General features: G+C 44.5%; 1 protein-coding gene across 34 annotated transcripts in view; it reads right to left on the bottom strand.

Moving 5' to 3' along the window:
• Positions 1 to 26,180, bottom strand: part of OBSCN (obscurin, cytoskeletal calmodulin and titin-interacting RhoGEF) — a 200,607-nt gene that overhangs the window by 6,604 nt on the left and 167,823 nt on the right. For all 34 annotated transcript variants that reach the window (XM_074573946.1, XM_074573908.1, XM_074573915.1 and 31 more), the window contains 21 exons: positions 23,853 to 24,110; positions 21,303 to 21,426; positions 20,832 to 20,965; positions 20,364 to 20,476; positions 18,285 to 18,453; positions 17,685 to 17,766; positions 16,884 to 17,084; positions 16,260 to 16,320; positions 15,147 to 15,224; positions 14,826 to 14,998; positions 14,249 to 14,275; positions 13,565 to 13,717; positions 12,753 to 12,798; positions 12,104 to 12,181; positions 7,591 to 11,245; positions 6,855 to 6,977; positions 5,622 to 5,732; positions 5,335 to 5,502; positions 4,748 to 4,870; positions 2,534 to 2,704; positions 1,124 to 1,244 (listed from right to left, as the gene is read on the bottom strand). In XM_074573946.1, coding sequence (XP_074430047.1) covers positions 1,124 to 1,244; positions 2,534 to 2,704; positions 4,748 to 4,870; positions 5,335 to 5,502; positions 5,622 to 5,732; positions 6,855 to 6,977; positions 7,591 to 11,245; positions 12,104 to 12,181; positions 12,753 to 12,798; positions 13,565 to 13,717; positions 14,249 to 14,275; positions 14,826 to 14,998; positions 15,147 to 15,224; positions 16,260 to 16,320; positions 16,884 to 17,084; positions 17,685 to 17,766; positions 18,285 to 18,453; positions 20,364 to 20,476; positions 20,832 to 20,965; positions 21,303 to 21,426; positions 23,853 to 24,110 — 6,169 coding nt within the window. The remainder of the gene's footprint in view (positions 1 to 1,123; positions 1,245 to 2,533; positions 2,705 to 4,747; positions 4,871 to 5,334; positions 5,503 to 5,621; positions 5,733 to 6,854; positions 6,978 to 7,590; positions 11,246 to 12,103; positions 12,182 to 12,752; positions 12,799 to 13,564; positions 13,718 to 14,248; positions 14,276 to 14,825; positions 14,999 to 15,146; positions 15,225 to 16,259; positions 16,321 to 16,883; positions 17,085 to 17,684; positions 17,767 to 18,284; positions 18,454 to 20,363; positions 20,477 to 20,831; positions 20,966 to 21,302; positions 21,427 to 23,852; positions 24,111 to 26,180) is intronic.

The following is a 26,180-nucleotide window of genomic DNA, read 5'->3' as shown; positions in this document are numbered from 1 at the left end:
TCTGTGATTCCCTGTACAAGGTTGTTTGTGAAACTACACGAGGGATGGAACGGAACACGCTTGTTCCGTGGCCTTCCCTTGTGACGAATAGCAGATATGGGGACGAGATGGTACTACGGAACTGATAAGCGGCCTACACGCTACCCGAGCCAACATTTCGTCAAATGTTGATGAAATGCTGTCCTTTTGTGTGAACTTTGCTCACCACAATGTACCAAAACACACCTCCATCCCGGAGGCTATCCGCCCCCGAGGTGTGAACACTCCTCCTTGAATACATTAATCATAATAAAAGTACGTATGACTAAAGTCACTCAAACTCCACTTTGAAGATAAAAAAATAATATAAAAATAGCCCAAGAGAGAGGGGATGTCAGGGAAGACACCATCGCGAAGAATTCCACCGCTGATTTCCGGGATCAGTCGACGGGCTGAGCCTTTCTTCCCCCCCATAGGGACGCCTTTGGGTAAGACTTCGATTACACCGAGCGCTTTCTCGGGGACTTAGAAATTTCTCTAGAGACTCTCTACCCTACATTTATAGCCAGGCTGTATCGTTTATAATTTTGTCGCGCGTTTGTATACTTAGCAATATCTTTATTTGCACGTGCTTTGCAGACAGTGTATTTATCACCGGCAATCCTAAAGAACCTGTATATCTGTTGTTTAAATAAACTGCACTGTTTAAGTAGCTAGCCGTTTCGCTTTCTCACTGAACGCGACCAAAACTTGAGAGAGGCCGTGCTAGTTCAGGAGCACGACTAGACTGAAGGTGCAGCCCACTATTAGTGTATCCAAATCGTAATAGTTTAATACATATTAAACGCGATTGGACTGATAGTGCTGAATTGGGCATCACTCAGAATTTAGACCTCGCCGCACCTAGCCTCCCACCTCGGTGAGGAGTGTTAGAACGCAAGGGGGTTTATCTTCTGCCAAAACCGCTTGGCCCCGTTTCACGTAACACCAACGATCTCATGTTTAGAGGTATCGCTGTGGAGGTATTTTCAACAAAACACCATGAGACTAGGTAAGCAGCGCATTTATAAACGTGACTTTTCTAAACTCCAGCCACAGGTGGCGTTTCCCTCCGTCTGGTTGAGTGCTCAGTTGGATTCATTACCTTTTGATCTCTGTTTGGAAGGCGTAGGTCTGGTAGGTTGGGAAAGGCTCGGATGGTGCGATTATCTCGCTCTCTTCTTCAGTAGCAGCTGATGGGAAGTGCTGCGTTGCAGCACGAAGCTCTGCAGAAAAAAAGGGACAGGGATTACATGGGAAAACACCTCTGTCTGGAAACTGGAGCCTCTCTGAGCCACCCTCCACTATCTGTGAAGAACGACAAAGGTGACAGCAGGGCTTTCTCCAGACAAGTCTACCCAATGGCACCCAATGCTATTCGAATGAAGCAGATTCTGGGCTGTTCACCCAGTAATTCCCTGGTGTGACCACTCCAAACTATAGGTGATGGATTGTATGTTGTGTGCTATGATACCAAACATCTTAGCCACTGGTTTTCATCTTCTCACACAGCAAGTCATCAGGGCACGGTAAGAGACTGACAAAGAATTAGAAACTCCTTTTAGTTGGATATTTCAGGGCAGCAGCTGAAACTTGTTGCTCTGGTTCCGGCATATGGTTGTGTCCGAGCGCTCCCTGAAATATTAAAGCATCTCTTGACGCATTAAAGCTTCTGCTTGGAAATGCCGGGCACATTGAGATACGGTAACGCATCCTGAGCCAAGGGAAAGCAGGGAATTTAGGGTGAGTTAAAAATATCTCTTGTGAACTGATTTTTACAGAATAATCCTTTCCACTGGGAGGAAATTCCACTTAGACCATCCTTCCACTTCTTGGCAGAAAGGATACTTCCTTTGCTACAAGCATGTATTTGCTGTGGGGTTATGGATTTCTTAATTTTAAAAACATCTGAATAGAATGAAGTATTCAAACAGGTGAAAAAAATAGTAAATCAAGCTTTGTCTACTTCAGAGACCAAATACAGCTGAAAAATGCACCACGGCAGGGTAATAATTCCCAGTAGCAAACACCAGAACACAAAAATTAACTACTGAATTTAGGACTGAGTCCTTACCAAAGAGCAGGTCCAGGGCTTTCACCAACGGCAGATCCATACCCATAGATCAGTGCCACCAGTAAGACATTCATTGTCCCAGACCTGTTTCCTCGTCGTCTCACATCAAAAACTGAGTGGGTCTTCAGTGAGTACTCTCCAGTTCCCAGACTTTTATATTATTATTGTATTTTTATATATATTTACATATTATTTATATTTACATATTGTTATTATTTTAATATTTATGTTGTATATATTTACACATATTCCCCTGTGCCCAGAATTAGAAAATAATTTACTTTTAAGTAGGAGAGCCAAAGAGGAGGAAGACCTAAACCACCCCAAGCCAGGTGGAATTGCTCTTGATTCACGTGCCCTTGACTTCTGGACCCACATCCAAAAGGGTGCAATGGTTTTGATGCGGGAAAAACACCATGCTTTCTCGGCATTCGATCTTACCCATTTGATCCTTCCCGGTGATTTTCACTTTGGCAGATGGGTCGCTGTACGGGCCCATTCCCGCTTTACTGGTGCAGGCTATCCTGAAGCAGTAGATAAACCCCCTGGAAAGATTTTTGGCATAGTAGCAGCAGTCAGCAATGTCGGCAGCAAGAGTTGTCCACTCCCCATCTTGGCCAAGGAAAGAGAGAAAAGAGATTAGGAGTCATTTAAGATGGTCACACCAAGGGTTGGGGTTTTTTTTTTTTTGGTTTTGGGTGTGGGGGTGTGTGTGTGTGTTGGTTTTTTTGTGGTTTGGTTTTGTGGGTTTTTTTCCCCCAACAACTTTGCTCATGTGTTGGGAATATGGAAAAACAGCGGAATCTCTTGCAGCAAAGGAAAACTTGACTTGCTATGGACAACTTCTGTGCATGTGCCAAACTCCTCTCTCAAATTCAGCTGGTTTACATCTAATCAGTCCAAGCTGTGGCGAGATTGTTTCAGAGGAATGGTCAAAGTTTCTTGTATAGTTTCTGTTTATGTAATTCATACCACCAAGCTCTAATGCAAACACACATCAAGAACTCCAAACAAAAGCTTAGAAAAATCACTTTTTCTTTTTTTTTTTTTTTCCCCTTTGGCCCTATCTTGAGTTCCAGTTGAAAGCATGAGGTGCAGGATTTCGGAGCACAACTATCCACTAACACCCTCCTACCAAACCCAGCGAGCTGGGGCCAGGTTCTCTCAGCTTTTATGAAACTCGAGTGATTTCTCAGGGAATTGAAATTGTAGGTTTGTGCTGGAGTCATTATTCATGGGACTAAGGTGGGAAATAGAAAATCACCAGCAAACATTCAATGATCGTTCATTGCAGATGGTGCTGTGCCCCATACTTTGACATTGCTGCTGTGCTCAAGGCTGAACTCAAATTGAGACTGCCTGAGATTAAACCCATCCTTTCATTCAAATAAACACATGTAGAAATCTTCAAACCATAGGACAAGCGATAATTCACCGCCCAAAATGAAGGCATCAATGACTTTGCTGGGTACTGGTTGGATTAGGGGGTGAGTATGTGTAAGAAGGAGCAGATGCAGCTCAGAAACAGAGAAAAGCGTCTACAGAAGCCACATGCAAAAGCCTACTGTGAAATAATGGATAAAACAAGGACCTTTTTTTCTGCATATCTTAATTCTCCTGTGTTCAGGAAAGCAGGACTTTGCACGTTCCTGCCAAATGCACGGAACGCAATGGAAGATAGTGGATGCTCTTTCCTGTTTTTCTTCCTAATTGGAACAACTCACATTTGTATCCTCCCCAAAGTCTCGCCTACAGTTGTGTCGAAAGGAATAACAAGAAAGCGAGCTGTGTTGGAGGAAAAGTGGCTGACATCAGCTCCAGAGTGAAAAGACAGAAAGCTGCTGCCCGTGCTCATGCTAATCCAGAAACACGTGTGTGTTTGGAGAATTGAAAGAAGGAACAGGGAGCAGTTGAATCCAAAGGGCTGTGTATGTGCGACTGCAGTAGAAATTACTGTCACAGGTAGCGTTTATAACAATAACAGCAAAAACAGTCCCAAAAGAGGCAGAACAGGCTTGGGGATTTGATTCAAAGTTCGTGGAATTAAATGAGAAAACATCCCCTGACTTCATCAGGCTCTGGACCAAGACTTGGCAGGGATCATCAAACGGAAGATGCAGTTTTGCCAAACTTTCGGCATCTTGTCCTGGCTGTCTGCCCTAAGCTTCCTGCACAATCGATGGAAGCAGAAAGCATGGCTGTTTGGCAGAGGATGAATTGCCTTTTTGATAGACCGTCTTCCTCCGCAGACTGTACAGAAAGCCTGGGGGTAGGATGATATTTTCAGCTGGTCGTCGTTGCTGGGCATTATTAGTGTCTAAGGCTGTCAGAGGATTACTCAGGCCTGTGTACCTGGCACCAGCCGTGCATATTCTTCTGTAGCTGTTCACTTTTTTGGTCACAGCTTCCATGCAACTTAGTTTGATTCACGCTTTAGCAAAGCCTTTGCACGAGCATGCATATTCCAGCCTGATTGAGCCAACACAGCATCAAACTTTTCGATGGCTAAATGATGGCGCTATGAATTTCATTCCTATCTTTAAACGAGAGCTAAAATGAGGCTGTTTCTGAATAAAAATCAAACATCCAGCTGGTGGAGAAATCACACAAATCGAGGTGTTCCCTGTAAAGTGCAAGGGTAGCGCTCTACGTTACCTTCGCTCTTGCACTGGACAGTGTAACGGATGGGGATGTTGGTTTCCACCGGTTTCCAGACCACCTGCACTCCATCCTGGTAGACCTCCACGATGTCAGGGGGTGGAGGGCTGGGAGGAACCTCTGCCGAGAGGAGGCACAAAACCCAGTGACTGTTGGCAATAGCAGTGCTGTGATACATACCTCTGCAGCCAGCATTCCTCAGTCACACGTATTCTTTATATATATATATATAAAAATGTATATGTTTTAATTTATATATATGTGTATATTTACACACATACCTAGTGGAACAGCAACGTAACCATGTCTAATCTAAACTCAAGATTTTGAAGTCTGGTTCTAGAACCACACGGTTACTGGAGAGGCTCCGAATCCAGGAGAGAGACTAAAGAGCGAAGAAGGAGGAATGAACCCTCCAAAATGTGCCACGTTATCAGACAGCAAGGGCCGCGGCCCAGAGCAGGCAAGAGAGAGATTGTCCTCTGAACCTATCTGCAGAAATACCACCTCACAGCTATTTACAGGTCATATTTTTGGGTAGAAGTACTTGTAATACCTACTTCTTTAGCTGCTACTTCTCTTACCTGCTTTTCTTATGATGCAGGAGGTGGATGCTGAGCCCAGGGAGTTTGTGGCCACACAGGTGTAAATACCAAAATCATCAGCGCTAACGGAGAGAATAGTTAACAGCTGGAAGTTTTTGAGTGTGGCTGAGATGAGGATCCGGCTGCTGCTCTGGACAGCTATCCTGTCTGAAAAGCAGAAGATAGGAGAGATAAGTACCCTGCAAAACTTACACCAAGGTGTCCAAAACCCTCCCTGCACCCCTGTCCCAGAGGCTGGGGACTCCCTAGAAGGATGCCAACGTCACCTCTGAACCAGTTGACGTGCAGGGAGGAGTGAGGCGCCGTCCGGCACGACAGCGTCACGCACTGTCCGACAGCAGCAGCTTGATCGATCAGCTCCTCAACGAACAAAGGTGCTGCAAAGAAGAGGAAAACCAGCAATTCGGAGTGGCCGGGAGGCCTATGTGGAAAATAAGTGCACGCAGGACATCAGAAAGCATTTTTAATTGGTTCAAGAGCATTTCTGGTTGATGCACTGTCATTCCTTTGACCACCGGTTGGAGAATCCCCTGGGCACTGGGCACACGGGTGGAGGAACCCCGTTCAGCCCCGTGGACGCAGTGTGACTGCTCACACACAATAATTCAGATGGATCTTGGAAGGTCCATAGGGAATATCTACCTTGCCCGGCCCTGCTGGTACAGCTAAGGCAGCAGAACAGCTCAGGGGAGGGAGAGATCATGTCACAGCAAGAGTTTTCTTCTGGCCTAGCTTAAATGTGGGGTCAAAATTAAATGATGGTATTTCAGGGATGAGTGGATCGGATCAAGACAACACAAGAAGAGATAAAAAGTGGATATGGAAGGAGAAAAAAACACCACAGAGCGTCAAATCTGCTGCTGTCTCCATGGGAAAGGTGGAGCTCAGGTTTTTTTCTGTGTTTCTCCAGGGCTTTTCCTCCGCAGTGCCCAGGAGCTGCCAGCCTCACACACGCGCCCTTCCCAGTGCTTGTCTCTGCCGAGTGCTGGGGCATTAACCTGACCTCAGAAAATGCTCCTGCTGGAGTCAAGGGGAAACTTGCCTGGGCAAAAGCAAGTTCAGCTTTGCTGCCGTGCCATTTGGGGCTGCCCCACCATTTTTCATGTCGCAGCTCTGCCTCGTACAGCAGCGTGTCTGTCCCTTACACACGCATAGGACTGGAGCGTGGGAATTCACAGTTCCCTGCTTCTGCCATCCCACCCTTGGATACTCCATTTCTTCTCTTTCTAGCTTATGAATAGATTTTCTTCATCTGCTGTGGCTTCCTAGAATGGCTCCAATTTGCCATTCAATGCCAAGACAAGACAGTTTTAGCAAGGCCAGTAGTTATAAGTAAACAGAGGAGGCTGGTTCATGTTGCATGGGTTGGTCCAGGTCGTCTCAAGACAATCATTACAGATCCATCCTTAGAAACAACCCTCAATCAGCACTGCTTTATTCGTTAGTGATACTTCATGATAAAAACTAACTGATAAAACTGACTTAAGCAATAGCAATACCTTTCTCCTTAGGCATGAGGCTTGATAACTTGAATGAAGGGAGGCCCGATTTCCTCTTCAGAGATCCTTCAGCCCCTGTTAACAGCTCTTTTTCTACTGCCTCACTTCCCAGCTCGCCAAACTCTGTTTCGAAGAAAGGATGAGAAGTCATTCAAGGCCATCCTTCTCCCTGTGGCATCCATTTACAGCAGACAGTTCTGTCCTTTGCACATAAATAGCTCAGCACTCACAGATTTCTTTATTAACGAGCCTTCAGTCAACAGGGAAGGCTGTGACAGCTATTACAGACAGAATGATGTCCTGGAAGAACAGGGCATGTCTAGGGATGGCAGAGAAGAAAAGGACAGGTCCTGTTGTCCAGTGTCATCAATTTAGGTTGACTTCACCAACTTCTCCCGCTCACTTTAGCTTTAAAGATTTGCCATGGTCAGATGATAACAGCAGAAGAAAGTGGTGCAAGGAAAGCATCATCCAGCCCTGATCTGCTTTTGTGCAAACTCAGAGAGGAGAATTTAAGCCACTTCCATCAGCAGATTAACCCAGCTGACTCTGCACAGAAGTGAGCCCGGAACAGAGGGCTAGTGGAGAAGACAGCTCATTTCATAACCTGCCACTCCCAGTTTTGCAATGACTGTCTGACCATGGCTTTGGACACGCTGGGGGAAAAGGAAAAGGCAAATTTAGCAGAGCTCATTTATAGCGGCAAATCTATGAAGGCACAGAGTTAAATATTTACCTTCCTCTGCTTCTGGCTCAGGAGATGTCTTTCCTTTTAGGATTCTTGAAATATGGGCAACAGAGGCTTTTACTTTCTTCTTCAGACTCTGCTCCACTGATTGCTCCACTGAATGAGACCTGGCGTACGGCTTAAAGAGTCCTGGCTTGTTGTAGAAGGAGCTTTTCTGCTTACCACTTGAGTCTTTTTGGGGGCCATACATTTCCTTATGACTCTCTGACCCTTTCCCCATGGTCTTTGAATCCTCAGATATTTCCAAACGGTTCTTCCTGTTCTTGTCCTCTGACTCTTCTCTGATGCACAGTCTTTTATCCTTATGCAAGTGTCCTGCAGGAGGTGACCTTGCCCTTTCACCAAAAGGTATAAACCTTCTACCAATTGGTTTAGGCGAAGGCTTCTTATAGTTCAGAAATTCGAATGGAAAATAGACAATGTCATACAAGTCAGAGAAATTCAAATAGGCAGGCTCTACCTCCGATATGTCAAACTTTGGAGTTCCACTGCCAAGGCTGGGTGTTTCATCCGACAGGTCTTTGATTTTCACTAAAGAAACTTCTGGGTGTTTACCAATGTCCTTGCTCACTGACACTTGACTGGGTCTTTTTCCAGCATCCAAGCTCTCTGTTGAGGAAGCGCTCACTTGGCTAGAAGTGGGGCTCTCAAACGCTAATTCCTCTAGATGCTCACATTCACGAGGAACCTTCTGTGTTCCCTGCCCTCCCAGTACTACTGACTCCTCACTCATGGCAAGATGGGGTTTTGCAAGGTTTTCCAGGTCAGAGACTTCTCCTCTTTTACCCCCTTGTACAGGAGGGAAGGAGGTGTCCATGGGTGCTTGGCTACCTGGGCCTTTGTAGAACATCTCGGTGGGAGGAGAGATGTGCTTTCCACATTCCTCTTCACTAGAAACTGACTCTGCCCAAACATTCATCTCTTCAGAGAGGGAAACCATCTCATCCACTAAGCCCTCCAGTGCAGCAGACTCCTCATCACTGTAAAAAGAAGACCTGTGATGTGAGAGCTCCTGACTTTGATCCCTGTGAAGTGATGTTGGGACAGTTTTTCCAGCATCACAGCTTCCACTTTCTAAGGCAACACCTCTACCTTCACCATAAACCTTTGGATATTCCTCATATTCTAGCTCACGGACTGAAGCTGGAGCAACTTCTGGTTGTGAAGCAGTTGAGTCATCTGGAGGTTCACCCTCCAGAGCAGCAGAAGCTCTGCCACTGGGATAGGCCACCCGGTGTTGCTCAAACGCCTGTTGTCCAGCCTTGAGGAGAGGAGCAGGCATAGTCTGTCCAGCTGCTCGGCTTCCACTTGGTGTCACGACAGATCTCACCTCACCGACAAATGATGCCTTTGGATGTTTTTGCTTTTCATGGGGGGCTGAAGGGAGGCCAGTATCTTGGGAGGACACAGTTCTAGCTGGATGTCTGCTCTCCAGAACAGCAGGGACTGTTCCACTGCCTTTAGAAACCTTCTGGGCTTCTGCTGCCTTGATTTCAGCCTCATGGGCCAAACCGGGAACAAGCTCTGCGACAGCTGAGCTTTCACTCCTCAGAGCAGCAGGCCTCTCCTTGCTATGAGCTGGCCATTCTGTTTCAGCCTGCCATACTCCATCGGAGACTGAAGTTGGCATTGATTTTTGTGGTGGGACTTTTGGAACAACGAGATGCTCTCCCTTCAGGACGGCTGATGCTGTGTCTATGTGAACAAGAGCCCTCTTGTGTGTTTGGCTTTCACCATCATGGGCTGACGGTGAAGCGATTCCTGTAATACCTGGTCCTTCATCCTCCAGGAGAGCAGATCTCACCTCTTTATAGGTCTTCAGCTTCTGATGATCACCTTCATCAGCTGTGTGCAGAGGAGTTAGGGTACCTGGCCGTTTGTCCACCAAGGCTGTAGTTGCTGGAACATTTTTACCTGGAATTTCCTGACTTTTGTCTTTACATACTGGAAGTGAATCGGTTTCTGTCTGTGGGCCTGTCAAAACAGCAGAGCTTTCATGCTCCATGAGGTCAGATTCAGAAACACTAGGAGCAGAAGTCTTTTCATGTGAATGTTTCTGCCTTTTGTCTTTCCAAGGTGGAACTGGGGCTGTCCTTTTGATAAGTGAGCTTCCACCTTTTAAATCCGGATGGATGTCGGTTCTGTGAGTGGACTCCTGAGGCAGATACACACTTCCCGTACTTGTCAGAGCTGACTTGGAGGTGGTCTCCAGCTGTGTGAGAGTTGAAATAGACTCTTTCCCATCCTGAAAAGCAGTGTCAGAGGCACTCCCAGGGGAAGATTCAGCCTCCACGCTTTCATGTTTTTGAGCTGATGATGCAGTTACATCTGAGCACTGGAGAGTTAGAACAGGGCTTTTGCCTTCCAAATCTTCAGCTTCCTCCTGAATGTAAGTAGCTTTTGACTTCTTCAGTAGATGTTTCTTATTCTCACTCCCATGAGGTGACACTGGAAGTCTCTCTAGCTGTTGCACAGAAATGGACGGGCACCCGTTACCCTCACACTGTGTGGAAGGAGAGGGCAGCTCTTCTGAGCAATCCTTGCTGGCTCTCCTAAAGTCCTCTTGCTTTGAAGTGTCTACAGAACATTCCTTGCCAGGCCCTGCAGAAATGTCACAGTGGCCACTGCCTTCAGGGCAACTTTCCTGTGACATTATATCATAGTCTTCTTCCAAAATATCTTGTTCCCTCACTGATCTTGAAGCTCTCAACCTGTAGTCATCCAGGGAACGGCTTCGGCTAGCACCAGCAATGGCAGGATGTGGTGGTTTCCTTGCAGTGTCAAACGAAGCCGATTTGGTCAAGGAACCAAGGAGACTTTCCCTGCGATCATCTCCATCGTCAAACTTTCCTTCTTCTTCTTCCAGTTCGAACTGCTCTAGAAGGGGTTCACGGAGACCACTGAGGGGCACCTTCGAATATCCAGCTTTCCAGAAAGTCCTTCTGGCTCTGTCCAGGTGCCTTCTGAACTCCCTGCCCGGTGAAGAAGGCCCCCTTGCAGGTAGCTCAGCTGCTTGGCTGTAGAAAGTGCTTTTAATGACACTCTGTCTAGGAACACAGACAGATGGCTTTTCTGTCACGTCCCCAGCCTTTTCAATTCTGTCCTTATCAGATAAAAATATGTCTGGTTTTTCTTTCTGACCCAGATGCGATGTGCTTTCTGTGGAAGTCGTCACTGATGAAGGCTCAGCAGCACTGCTTCTTTGAGACTGCTCTGCTCTTTCATCACGAAGTCTAGGATGGAGCCCCTCCTCTTTCTCCTTCAAGATACTTGCCATGAGCTCTTTGCTCTCTGTAGGCGATTTATCCCCTACCTCAGCTTTCATTGAAGCATACTTCCTCCTCATGGGTTTTACTGGAGGGTCTGAGATTTTGGAGTGCTTCTCTTCAGTTGCATGCTTTGGAGGCTCCTGATGGCTCGGTGCATCAAATATGGACAAGTGAAGTTCGGGTGTGGAGCCAAAGTGTCTCTTCTTGGGGAAATGCGAGTTCTCATTGTCTGAAGAGGAACCGCTGGTACTGGATGAAGTACTTTCTTCAATGAGATGTCGGGAAATGGCCAGGGATGTGTTGTCATGAGTCCTTTCTAGGATTTCTGGGATAGACCGCATTACCAGTATGGATTTATAGCACATCAGAGACCGCTGAAAGGCAAAACAAAATATAGCGCACTCAGATGGAAACATGGTGGGAGTATGGTAAAGCAAGCATAGCAAAATGAAATCCTGAATTCTTAAATACCACACATATTAGTTTAATAACGCATTGCCATCCTTTTGTACAGGTCATCAAATCTAGGTCTTATTTGCTCTCCAAGTCTTCCTCTTCTCTCATTCACAGAGGTGAAACTGTATTGACTTCAGGGGACACACTTGCTGTTGCAAATGGGGAAGCAAGACCCTACTTGAGATTTTCAAAGACAATCTGGCCACTCAAAGTAGACGAAAAAGGATTTTTTTAATAGAACACATCAGATGAGAGGCTAGCTGGAATAAATGTCCTTAAATCCATTGACTGCACAACCTACAATGACTTTTTGGCTATTGTAGGAGGAGGATTCATCTACTCTAACTTCTGCCATGTGAGGCATCTCAGTTGAAGCTGAGCAGCTGGCCTCCCCTTACAGCCAACAGAGAGAAACGAGCATCTTCAGAAGGCAATCAGTCTGATTATTTTAGAGAACTTCAGGAAAAGAGGAATCTTCTTGGGACCTGTCTATAATTCAGTTCCAACTGCAAAGGCAGCTGAGGGTACCTGACTTAGACACAACCATGTGTCTTACAGGCACCTGCATTAGACCAGGTGATTTCCAGGCAGTAGAAGCCGAGATAATTTGTTTCTGCCACATCCGTTGACCACTCTCTCCTGGGCTTATTCCCCATTCAGCCATGTTGAGATCTCTGCTGTGCCTGCTGTCCTAGCCCAACAGATTTAAAAAGATGCAAATGTAATTAAAAATATATAGAACTAAAAGCAACCAACATAGATTAAGGCCAACTCACCTGCCACTTGCTCCGAGCCACAATGAATTTGAGCTGCTTGGTATTAATGAAATGAGCTGCTTCAAGGGGGAGATTATGCTGCCGGGTGGAATGAGAGGAAAATAATTGGTTAAAAAATCCTGACTTAATTTCCTAAGAAGTTTTTTTTCAGGATTCTCTCCTTCGAGAATTGTTTAATTTAGGAAAGTTACACTAGATCAAATGATACAATCCCCTCATGGCTAAATTGCAGACAATCTCAGCTTTTCAATGATAAAAGCAAGGCCTGTTCAACGCATGGCTTTAAATTCCTTGTTTTTTGTTGTTAATTTTTTATCTCTTCTCCTTCGCAATTTGAGGCATTGGAATATAAACCATAACTTTGCTCTGCAAAGCTACAGTTTCCTTTCTATGCAGACATGTTATATCTGCTCATGTCAGTAGTAATCTTCATCTTTTGAAAGGAAAGTTATCTCAGCCTGTAAACACCAATGTGTCTCCTTTTTCTGGAGAGCCATTCCTGAGCTTCTCTGAAGGACAGAAAGTAGGAGACCAAGAGAAAAAATAAACCAGCAAATAATATCAAGCAGTTTTAAGACCTGCCCCTCCAAAGGTCTCTTCCAACCTCAATATTTTTAATGACTGTAATAAAGAACCAGGACAAACTTACCATGAACCACTTGTGGGAAAGACACTCCAAAGCACTAGGCCTGGCTCTGATAAGAGAAAAAAAAAAAAAAAAAAAATCACCATTTTAGTAGCGTGTCACTTCCAGCAGCAACCACAAGATCTTCCTGAAGGTGCCTGCTTCCCGTGGACACAGGCATACACTTTTGTGGGTGTCCTTAGACTGCTGTTTTAGAGCTGAGAAGCCAAACAGACAGACAGAGGCTTTCAAGCCAAGGTTTCCTCCCCCTGAGGTGAAACAATCCTCCTTTTTCAATCTGGGACTCCCTGCAGATCCTCAGGAAGACCCCATGGCACTCCGCAGGGAGCCTATGCAAGGGCATCGAGAGCAGCTTTAAGAGTGAGTTTGACCCTTTAGGTGGCCAGAGCAAAAATAGCTTTGGCAGCAGGCAGAAGGAATAGAAATGAAATTAAAAAGCAAGCACCTGCAAACATGCCTTCAAGCCGCCTTTTGTACTTGAAATTGTTTAATGAATGTGGTTAATATTATTTAATTCTTGCATAACTCTCTCTATACCAGCCCTTGCTCTTCCTGCTTCTCTGGGTCATTTCAGAAACTCATCTGCCTGGAGGGGTCAGGGAGTAAGGACATCGCCACACCAGAAACAGGCCAATTTGGCAAATTACCAAGTTGTGTTTTGGGTAATGGGGAATAATAAAGAAGAATTAGAGCATAACACACCACATCATCTTTCTACTATTCAAAATAACCGCAGCTCTGATGAGCTGAGATCTGCCTGCCGAGACACCAACATCTTTGCGCGCTGGCTGTAGGAAGCACTAAGGAGCACTCACGTGGGGTGCTGCTGTAGGATCCCTTTTATAAAGTCCTTTGCGTCTTCACTCAAGTGAACAAAATCAGGAATGGTCCATGAAATTTCCCCGTTCTGGATATTTAGAAGAGTTCCTCTGTCGTTCTCCCCAGCAAACGGAGACTTGCATGTCAGGCTTATTTATTGAACACCATAAAATAAAAGGAGACGGACTTTAGACTTTTCATCTGCTGTTCAAATGACAGAAGCACAAATGCCTACATGGGGCTTTAAAACGCTTGAGGGACTCCATGCGTGGGACTCACAATGCTTGTGTGCAGTGCGTCCACCGACAGAGCATCTTTCACCCCAGCATTACATGGCACTTAACCAAATTATTTATCCCTGTTTCACAGATAAGGAATTAAGGGTTTGATTTTGCACAGCTACAGTAGGGTGTTGGCTAAAAGAGGGAAGGAGAAGAGTGAACCTCATCCACCGCTCTCATCGCTAACGGCAAGGAGAGCAGCTGTCAGGTCTTCAAGCAGGGACAATGACCAAAGCCCTGGGCAACCAGGAAAGAGTAAATAAAGGAGAAAAACATAAAAGAAATTGTCCTTGTTATAGAAGGACTCAATGCTGTGCACAAATCCCTCACTGGAAGGTACTGAAGGGCTCTGACTGACAAAGGGATATTGAATGAATCTTTTCAAGAAGATTTATTTACCTTAAATATGTGATGACTCCAACAGCCCTGAGAAGAGAGGGAACACAAATGTCAGGTGTTTGTTGCTATTTCTCTCTCCTTCTCAAGCACACAGCCCCTGTTCCTGCCACTAGACACCCTTACCCAAGGCAGATCACCTTCTCCTCACCTTTCCAAGGAAAATAAATCCCAAAAGCTACCGCTTTCACTCTTCAATTTTTTTCCTTTCAGCATTTTAAAAACTTGTGCTCAAGTAATCCCCCATTTTTAAAGCATAGATAGAAAAGGAGACTCAAAATACTCTTTTTGGAGCTTGTTTGCCTTTTCTAGAAAGCCGCTTAGGATCATCCTTCCTAGTTGCTGCCTCTAAGAAAGATCATCTTCGCTAAGATGCTCCTTTGCATTAATTAGCTGTCAGGATTCAATTATGGTTGAACAAAATAGACAGAAGGAGCTTTTAAGAGCCCTGATGGGTTTTGAATTCTCAGTGTTCACTTTCAGTTTCCCGTATTATTATTACTAGTCCATTTGCTTATTAACGATAAGTGGAAAATCAGGCTGGCTAGGGCAAAAGCTTTTTAGAAAGGGCAGAGGTTACCAGATATCGGTTGCTTTTGACACGGGTGACTGAGAAACAATTTCTGGGGCAACGAACTCCGGAGACCCGTATTTGCTGAACTGAGGCTCAAAGGGCGTGATCTTCTGAGCAAATCCGAAGTCACAGAGCTTAAGGTCTTCCCTTTCAGGATAAACCATGAGGATATTCAGCGGCTAGTAAATGAAATAAAATCAAAAAGGAGGAACTTTTCTTGAAAGCAGGCAATATTTTCAGTTGTAAGTAAAAATAATTCAAATAGAGAATGCCCATTCCCTGACCAACAAGAGACTATGATAAGCTGGACCTGCCATTGCACATTACCTTAATGTCCAAATGAAGGACGTTGTTGTCATGAAGATATTTGATTCCTTCCAGAATTTGCTTGATATACAATTTGACCTAAAAATTAAATCAATTATTAAACAATTATTAAACATTAATAGTAAATAAGAGGGTCTCTGATGCTGCCAACATTTTTAATATACGAGAAGGAGAGATTGAACTAGAAATACTTTTAAAACTAGAATAAACTTCTAATATTAGTCTCAGTAGAAATAGGATGTGAAGCAAACATAACCCTGTGGAATGAAGCTGTGCCTTGTGTGTGCCCTGCTGGAGCCTCTATCTATGAAAAAGCCCTCACTTAAAAATAACAACTCTACAAACATGCAAAAAAGAGATACAGAAATTCCCAAGTTTGAAGAACCTCATCCACCATCTGATTTATCCAACTCAGACTCAACTCTGGCTTGGTGTAAATCAGACAAACACATTTAAAACACAAATACATTTTAAAACTATGTTGCAAACCTGTTTTCTTGGCCATGTGTAGATCCAATCTGACTATGACTGAACAAGAAGCGATGTTTTACAGCTAGTTTCAGCTTTGCAAGTCCTCTGCCTTTGCCATTTTATAGTGTTAGCTGACATCTGATCTCGGAAGTCCCTTCCAACCCAAACCGTTCTATGATTCTATGATATTTCCCTCTAAATGTTTCTAAAAAAAAATAATCAATTTTACCAATAAATATGGGACATCTGGCTACTAGATGGGAGATGTGAAACATTTTGAACTTTGAGCACCAAGGATCTCAAAAAAAACCCTTAGAAACTGGAATTTCATCCCTTGGTTTGTTATTAAGCATGTGAAAATATAGGAGGCTCCAAGTGACAGATAGCAAAGAAAAGATGATAACAGAGCAAATATCATCTGTATTAGGCTGAATGCAATGCGGGTGGTCAAAACCACTGGTTGTTTCTAGTTATTCCCCAAAGAAACTCAATGTAGTAATGAAAGCTGATGGGAACACAATTAAAGGCTAATTATGTTTTGACAGATGATCGCTGGCTCAAAGACATTCCTCATATAAAAAGGAAAATGCAGTTGGAAGGTACCCACCAACTCTGGACTTTGAGATGAGAAAGAAAGGTTACCTCTGCTTCAGTGACGACACTCTTCTTGAATAAACGGTCGAGGAGCTCTTCGCTGCAGCATCTGACAATGGCATTAAGGCGTCGCAGAACTACAGCTAAATGCTTCGTTTTACTTTGTAACTGCCTCTACCCAGCTAACGGAGAAGAATTCATGAGGTGACCTCTGGCAATGTGATGTGCATGTAATTCATTAAAACCTCTGTCGCAGAAGTGTAATAGAGTTGGGTTGCTCTAAACCTACGTGCTCCCTACGCGCAGGAGCATGGTATCGCTTGCGCTACAATCTGCCTGTTGGTTATGGGCTTTTCTGCTCTGCATTTTTCTGCTGCTCACCCAGACTGGAGCTCATGGAACACTTCCAGGCATTTCAGAAAAGAGATTTGGTGCTTAACAACTCTTTCACACTTGTATATACAAATGTTATGATTTTTCCCAAAACAGCAGAAACACCGTACTTCAGTGAGGAGCTCACAGAGCATCCTATCCTGCAGCCCAGAGAAAGATTGTACGCGTCCCTCTTATCTCAAGCAAAACTTTAAAATGTTTCATGGCTTAGTTATTCAATAAATGAGCTCTGCCCAGTATTTCCCAGCCTCCTCAGAGAAGCAGCACAGAAAAGGATACAACTCCAGAATCAAAATCAGTGTTTTCCGCGTTTCAAACTGATCCAGGAGCCTGGTGATTCTGTCGTGGGACAGAGAGGCAAGAATATCCCTCTCTTGGTGTGCTCGAGCCTTTGTTTTGCTTCGTAGAGGTATGAATTTGGCAGCACAAGACACTCTGTTCCCTTTATGTACAACTCGTTTCACAAAACTGAAGCAGCCCCTGCGTAAAATCAAAGGACAACCCTGCTCAGACTTGGTTCAAAGCCTTCTGCACAGCAGGCATAGACCCTTCCACGTCCCAGCCTTTGACAGCTCCCTACTGCTCAGGGCTCAAATTCTCCAACAGGAAAAGCTGATTTTCCTGTATGTGAGGTGCTATTGCCCTCTCCTGGTTGTCTCTAAAACTAAGCAAAAAGTTCGCATCAAGGGAAAAGCTGTTTCAGGTGATACAGCCTTGTGCTGACAAAGGTTATTGCTCTTGGATCCTTTGGACGGGCAGACGGGGCTTGGACATATGTCACTCTGGGCTTGTGATGCTAAAATTTCCGAGGAGCCATACCTATGGCTGGTATTTTTTCTGGTTGGACCTACCTGGACTTTTGGGCTGTCTGGACCCTCCCATCTTCTGTCAGAATCCTCAAGAAATTGTTTCCAGCACCCCCACAATGGGGAGACCTCCCACCTCTGCCAGTACTTTCACCTTTTCAGGCTTTTCCACAGCTGGATCCACCTCTGCCTCTGGTTCCACATGCTGAGCAGCTCAGGTGGGCAATTAGGTATTCTCCATTAGTGATAATATAAACTTGGAAAATTCATTTACCTTCCAATCTCCTGCTTAACCTCATAAAGGGAATGGAGCTTTCTCCTGGTGGCCACTTTCTTTTCTGCTTGGTCTTTCTTAGCTTTGGAAATGAAGGAAAAGATAAGCGTTAAGATTCAGCCAACAATGCCTTGCTAATAGCATGCAAAGTTATCGCAGGACAATTTAAGGCAGGAAAAATTACAGGTGTCCTCTAAACTTCCGCACAGAATTTAGTGGAGCTGTTTGACGACGGAACCTGCCAACACAAACTTTGGGGCTGCATCTTCATCTGACATAAATCAAAAGAGCCAGATTAAAGAGCAGACCCCCACCAGAGACACGGCCCCACTTATTTCTGTGGCCCATTGTGTCAGTTCATCACGCAGTCTGAAGCAGAGGAAAAAAATCTCATTTGTGTATATATATATGTGTGTGTGTGTGTGTGTGTATTTATACTGGTCATTAGACAATTTGCCCTTATACTGGATCCTGACACACTGCTAAAATACAAATTCTGCGTGGGAATACGGAGCATACGGGTACCAGAAGACGACTGCAACAGAGCACACACTGCAGTGGGTATGGAAGCAACTCCTGCAGCTGAAAGAATGACCTTACCTTCACGTACGATAAGCTCTGCTTTGCACAACACCTCCCCTCCTGTATTTTTGGCAACACAGGTATAAACACCACCATCTTCCGAGGCAGCGTTGTCCACCACTAAGAAATACGCTGTTCCTTCGTTCCCTTGATGGAGCCTGTTGCTGTCTGTCAGCAATGACGTGCCCTGAAAGAATGAAACGATATTTTGGCACTGGGAAAAACAAGTTGGAAACAGATGTTTCTTCTCTTGGAGAAACGAGATACAGGAGCAGAGCTACATCGTAGACCTTTTAGGCAAGAAAATCTCACTAACAAAATCCTGGCTGAAGAAGTCCCCTGTGGGTAACTGTTTCTCTGCTTCCATGTTACCCAGTAACATCTTTGTTTTGTAACACCTTGGCAGGAGTACAGGCTTGGGAGGGATCACCACGGCTATGTGGTCTATTCTTTGGTTCTCCCAGCTCACCATGCCTGGGCAGCCAGCCCCGGGAGCACGAGGATCAGCTATTTTGCTTCTGCTTGGTCTCCAGCTTGTGCTGGCACTTCTGCTACTTAATATATTCATAAATGCTATGAAAAGAGGGGTACAGGAGGGAGCACGTGTGACACAGAGAGTAGACTATGAAGATTTGCAAAAGGACCTTATAAGACCACCTGACTGGGCAGTAAAATGCCAGATAAATGTATATAATACAGAGAAATGTAAAGTGATGTAACCCTATGGCCCTGCATGAAGCGTCGGGCTCTGAGATCTTCCTTATTACATTGGAGCAAAACTTTGCGTTACAGTAGATCACTCCATGGCAGCACCAGCTCAGGGCTTGGCGGCAGTCAAAAAGTACCAGATGTTAAAGATTATTAGGGAAGAAATGAAGAACAAGACAGAAAGCATCATCTTAGAAATCCTCGGTTTGCCTCGTGCGTGGTGCTGTTGCAGCAATGTTCTTTCTGTAACAGCTTCCAGACGAGGATTGAGAGAGGAAGTTGGGGCTCTTCGGCCTCGAAGGGAGGCTCGATAGGACACGATAGAGCTGTTCAGAATTATGAATAGCCGCGTGAGTGGGCAGGGATTAACTTCTCCTGGTTAATTCCTCACAAATCTGTACAGAACTGCCCAAAAGAGGTGGCACTGCAGGCAGCGCACTGTCGTTGGGTTGAACCCCTTGTCAAAGGACGCTGTACGTGCAAGACATTTGCATGGGTGCAAGAGGAGACCAGATAAGCACGTGGAGAGCTTTACTGTGGGTTAGGAAATACATAAAAGTTCAGCTAGCTTGGGATAACTCAGAGCTGAAAACGTCAGAGACTGGGAGAATATTAACAGGGTGTATCGTATATTCTTGTCTTTTCTTGTTCTTTTCTATGTGTTCAGGTGCGTGCCTGTCTGTGTGTTATTGTGTGTGTGGGAGGGGGTTCTTTGCATTTTGGCTTATTTTTCAAGGTTATTTTACTTGTCTGAGTAGCTTATTCTTGCACTTTCCACACAGAGGATAGAAAAAAAAGGGAATAAAACTTTTGCGTACAAACCAGTTTGTTGGACAGAGAGTTACAGACAACCATCACAGAAAAACAGTGGCTTATTTCAGGGCCATGACCATATTCTGAGGAATAATAAATGATTTCTCTTTCTTTCCATGGGATAGTCATTGTCCTTAGTCACACTCATTTTACCAATTAGCTACAGAAAAGATACAGAGCCTGGAAGTCACATTGAGAATTGGAATAATCCACTCTTAATCCCATCCCCGACCCCAAAATTACAGCATGCATCTTGACGGCTCTCAGACAGGCCACCAATCTCCTCTCCTGCCCATCTTGGTCCCCAAAACCATCTTGGTCGCCCTCTCTGGGCACTGGAAACAACAGAGGGTGAGATGCATGGTTGGTGGTTCTAGTGAGAACTGCAACTCTTTCAACAAAGACTATAAGATCTATAAGACTGTAAGTCAACAAAGGCTAAGATCTATATCTATCATATAGATATGATCCAGAATCAATGTGAGATGAAAGAACAAAATGAATTCCACACGGAAATACTGCCCTCCAGTCCTTTCTGTAGCCCTCATTCTCAGTCAGAGAAGCGCCTGCACTTACCTTAAACCACAAAACGGTAGGCTGAGGGGTTCCTTCAATGACTGCCTGAAATTTGGCACGCTCCCCAGCATTCACCTGCACATCCTCTATTGTCACTTGCATGTAGGGAGGACCTGGTGAGACACAAGGGTTTGCCGCAGGCACAATACCACAGCTTTGTTCGTGTGCTGATGTAGGTTGAGTTACTCAAATGGGATTTACAGGACTGGCCATTGAGCATGTGACATTAGCTTAGTGTCAAATCAAAAGATATCACAGCAATCACACACACACACACGCAAATTCTTTATACTGGCATTACTTTTAGGCTTCGTATCTTCACGCTTACCTGTTATTTTTTTGCTTAGTAAACAGTTACGACTCAAGAAATAGAAATACTTTAAGAAAACAGCCATCAAGGGCTATTACCGAAAGAAAAGACAATGACAATCATGGGATGTGGGAGAGGGAAACAAGACTCTTCCTTACTTGTTGGGGTCTTCTGCTCAGTTTTATACACGCAGGTTCTTTCTGTGGTCTCAATATAAACTTCACTGTGTATGTCCCAGACCGCATCTCCTTCTCTTCCGTACCAGTCGCCTGCCCCTGCAGCTGGTGATGTTCTTTCATGAAGGCCAAGAGAAAAGATCATTACACAGTCACGTACAACTACAGAGATACAGGATTTCACCTGCCATCGATCTGTGCATTTAACCACCAGCCAAATCACTATTTACTTAAAATTAATACAAGAAGAATTTTGTTTTGGGGGAATTAATTTCTCTCCAACACTTTCTATCCTTCTTGCACAAAGCATGTGTGAACAGGATTCTAAAAGTAATAACAAACCTACAAGAATCAGTTCAAATCACCACCTGCTTTCTCCACCGTGGAGGACTTGCTCTTCTTGCAACAAAGTCTGCCGCATTCAGAAATCTGTGCTTTGGGGTGGGTGTTTACCTGGTAATAGGAACGGTGCGCTCCTGAGTGCTTTCATCTCCGGCAGCCGTGTCATCACAGGGAGGACCGGGGCTGGGCTTTGGCACACTTGTTTCTTCAGCTGGAATCTGCCTTTGTGCTTTGCCTGGCAGCAGAAATAGGGCAAGTTAGACACGTCCCCTATGACAGCACACCTGGAATGCAGAACAAACCTTTGGAGCCATCTCTAGTCTGCCTTGTGTCAGAACTGAGTCCATCTGACCTCAGCTGGGTGCAATCACTGAAGCTAAGAGGAGAATTTGGGCCTTTTGAGAAGATGACAAGAAGCAAAGGGTTTGAATAACATCAGAGAGACAATGGTGGCACGTTGATGACTGGGCAAAACTAACTTTTCGGTAAGGAAACACATGCAGACCCAAATAAGACAGACAGTAGGGACAAGAAGAAAAAGGATGACTGGAGGGATAGTGTGAGTTCAGTGCATCCTTTATAGGAGATACTTTGGGTTTGAGTTCCATGATGAAATTATAGAATCATTTGTGTTGGAAAAGACCTTTAAGATCGAGTCCAACCATTAATCTAACACTGTCAAGTCCACCACAAAACTACGTCCCTAAGCACCACATCAACACCTCTTCTAGATACCTCCAGGGATGCTCAGCGTTAGCTTCGTACACAGAAATGTTTCAATTAAACTTTGCATTACGAGAACAGTTCTTGACTCCCTGGTGCAATCACAGACAGCATCAGTGAAATGAGTCAGCTGATGTCACTCTAAAACTGGTGGCCAAGGCAGGCCCTGGCTGGGGTACAACTAATACGGAGATAATGTGGAGGCATGCTAATATAGAGGACCTGGTGTTGTTATAACATCAGCATTGGTACACCTCCAACGGGTTCTTTGAAAATTTCCTTGTACAACTCCAAGTTACACCAGAACAAGGTTTGACATCTCAAGCTTATTGGAACAAAGAAAATAAAATGATGGTGCAGCCTGATGGCAGTTCAGGTATTGCTCTCCTTTCATTATTAATTTTTTTTATCAGATATATGTTCAAAAACTGGTTTGATCTGCCATTCCAGAAGTACCTGATTGTCTTTTGGTATTAACCATTGGAATTATCCCATAGGATAAAGTGCATCATCTCCTTTTTCACCTGAGGAGAAAAGGTTAAATCAAGTGGAGCCTTCTCCGCAGAGGGAAGGGCATTTTTGAGGAGCACTCTAGAGATGTTTGGTGCCAGCTGGTTTTGGAAAAAAGCCACAGTTTCTAGAAATCACATGAAACAGCTCTATTGGGATGGAAAACATGGTTATTCAAGGCATTACTGGTGGAGTCAGAGATCCCAGGTGGGTGGGATTGTGCTTTCCTGTTGCCAGCCCTATTGAAATATTTGCCTTCTTTTTATTCAAAGCACGTGATAATGAGGACGGTTGTCAAGTCTCCATCTTATTAAAATAATTCCCCATATTAATGACATGTTTAGTTCTCTCAGCTGAAAGGACTGCAAAACCATCTCATTCGCTATTTTATTACCTCTGTAGTTATGACTAAGGAAATAATCTGCTACTTGACATTTTACTTATGATTTTTGAGTCATCCCGCTTCATGGGAGGATTATTTTCACAGATGATTTACTACTAGAAAGAAAAAAAAAAAGTTTTAAAGCCCTGTCTTTTTTTAATGCAGTTATTTTGGCTCTGATTCCATGAAACGCTTCTATCCTTGTTATGTTTTACACAAGAATATTTTTTTTAACAGCATCTGAAGTTTGAGAGCTCAAGGCTACTTGACATTATCCTTTTAAGGTGACACTGATGGAGGATAGTTACTCAGACTTGACACAGAGACAGCTTAGACAAGGTGTTACTGCAGAAGTAGAAGGAAGAGAGGAAGGGTAGCCTTTTATCCATTTTTTCCTCAAAGCAAAACAAAACAAAACACCAATGCAAAGACGAAAAACTTGCCTCCTGTCAAGACACAGCCACACACATAATTACGTTAAGTCACACAGAAACCGTTAAGGAGTTTGTCAAGGCTCCAGGACCAGTGAAATGCAGGTGAACCTGATGTGCCCAACATCCTAGAAAGACTCCGTCCGTTGATACAGGGGTGTTAAACACATTTCCAGCTTGTTTATGGTAAACAATAAAAGAAAAGCAACCTCCCTTACCCACCCCACCAAATCAAAGCCAAAATGACTTCTACAAACTTAAAGGAGGAATCCCATTCCACCTTCTCCCCCAAAAACCGTGAAGCAAGTCCATGGTCAAAAGACCAAAGGTGGAAAAATCCCCAGTCTCTCCTTTTTGGTCAGGTGGTGAACCAAACTCTACTTCAGGCACAGTTTTCTAACACCTTCTGTTTCCAGAAAGATCTGCCCCAAAGTTGTGTCCAACTTAACCCCAACCCACAGTCCTACATTTTTTTGGGTCTGAACGTCCTTTCTTAATCTGCAACTGCTCAAAATGAGATAGAAAAATGAAGGAAAAAATATCATTATTGGTGCGTTCAATATATTTGTCTCTTTTGACCCCACGGGACATTTTATAGATTCATGCCAAACCTACCATGACCTGCAGCAGTCTGGGTTTGGGTACTGGCTTCATGAACTAGCACAGAGGGCCTGGCTGCTGTTTCTGAGTGGTCTGAAGGAACAGACCCAGGAAGGCCAAGGCCACTGGCTCCTCCTCGCATGCCTGGGGGAAGAGTCACCAGCAGTGATGCCGAGTCCACGAGTTTTTTTAGAGCTGTCTTGATCTCCTTATCAGCACGCTGAAGCGAGGCCTGGACAGAATTCTCCATCTCTGACTGTGGGGAAGTCATTCCTACAGACAAAAAGAACAGCTTTTCTCTCTTCAGGGTAAAAAGAAAATAGCAGCATCATCCAACCCATGGAAATAATTGCAATTGTATCATTTTCCCCTTCTAGAGGAGAGAGCTGATGCAGAAATGCTTATTCCAGCAAGAGGGAACATAGCTAAGACTTAAAATAAGAAGGCTGAGACAACACGCTTCAGAAAGACGTATCTCACCAGGTTTGAGGACACTGTGCCACACTGCGCCACACCGCACACACACCCAGCCTCTCCCCAGACAGCAGAATGAAGTATCCTTTTCCCAACTCAACCCTACCTTGGCTGGTCTGTCAAAAATACCTTTATTAAGATGAATGAAACGAACTCAGTGGTGACCCATTGCACTGACACAGAGCCTACGTGCAAGGAGGACATTATTCTCACAGGAAAAGAGGAGGAGTGAGGAGGTACCAGCCTCACCGGTGACTCTGGAGAAGGGCAAGGGAAAGAAGGGAAGGCTGCTCTCCTTCATGAGCCTGTAAGTCTGAGAGGATGGCAGAAAAGCTACCACTTGCAGAATAATGTATTTGTCCAACTTTGCAATATTTAAATGGTTTCGCTAGGCTTTGCACTGGAAGGTACCTGAGACTTTTAAATTCATCTTGGACTACACCTTTACAAGATACTCTAGAAGCAAGGCCACTCGGTCTGTACAGTAACACACAGCAGTTGTGTATAGGAAAGCATTATAGAGAGGAAGATACAACTCCTGCCTCAAGAAACTCGTGGTCCCGAAGGCAGAGAGAAGTCAAAAGCTTTCCACACATAAAAATGGATTTCCAAGCATACATCTTTGCAGAACAGACACCCGGGAGATAATAACCATGGTCTCATCCCTAGTCAGCGCTGGTAAAAGAAGCTAGGCTAGGATGGGACCTCAGGAGCTTGTCTCATCCAATCTCCCTCCCAATACACCTTCCACAAAACTTGAAGAGGCACAACAAAGGAATAGATGATATCGATGGAAACCCTCAAGTAACCATAAAGACAGATAAAATGAACACCAAATTAAGACAATTCATCATGTTCATGACATGATGGCTTGCGAAGCAAGAGTGCGAACTTGAACCATCACGTGGTTCAAGAAAAAACAAGAGCTCTTGCACACAAACAGCTCTGACCTACTGTCATTGACACAGGAGCGTGTCCTGTAGATGTTTTTATTCTGCTCCTTTCCTTGCCTTAGGGAAGTACATTCCCAGGAGAGACCTTAGCAGGTAGAGTTGAAGGTTACGTTTGGATCAGCCCCCTTTGAAGATGTCTCACTTGATTTTTGTTTTCAACCTCCTCCCCATGAGCATAGTGGTTGTGAAATATCTCCGTTCTGGGTTTGTTGATGGAAAAAACAAGTTTTCCTCACAGGATGCCCCAGATTGCCCATCAGTGTTCAGCAGCACTGGGCTGGGTGGAAGATCTTTAAATATTTCCCCAGATAAATATTTTGATTCCCTGGTGTTCCTGTTGGGATTGCCACCAACTAGTGCTGTCCTACGAGCTGGGCAGCTGCCAACAACCGCACCACTTAAAAAGGCTTCTCTCAATGGGAAAATACATTCACATTTTATATATATGTGTATATATATATATAGTTCATACATAGCCATAGTTCTCCCCCTTGCTGCTAATACCACCACTTTCCTCCCTGTTTCCATCCTGTTTAGGGATGCTACACGCTATGAGGCACTTCAACATTAGCTGAGGTACGTCAAAATAACGCCGCAGTGAGGACACAACTGTGATGAACAGCCTGTTTCCCAATTCTAAAATCTCAGCCATGAACATTTCCACCCCACGTGTCCTTCAGCCGACGACCAGGAACACAAGATTGACGTGTATTTTGAAGTTTCAGCTCATCCTGGGAGAAGGACCCAAGAGAAAGTGCATTGTTCAGAATTATTGACTAAAAACAGGTTCTTTCACGTCAACACTTCTGAAAGCGTCCATAAGAAGCTGAGCTTTTATGGAAGCTGAACCCAACTGCATTCTCGGGTTGCAACCAGCTCCTGCTAAAGTCAATGGGAAAAGTGTCTGAGCTGATGG

The sequence above is a fragment of the Larus michahellis genome, chromosome 2 (genome assembly GCF_964199755.1).
Source record: "Larus michahellis chromosome 2, bLarMic1.1, whole genome shotgun sequence".
Lineage (NCBI taxonomy): Eukaryota > Metazoa > Chordata > Aves > Charadriiformes > Laridae > Larus > Larus michahellis.
This window is presented reverse-complemented; position numbering and strand designations above follow the sequence as displayed.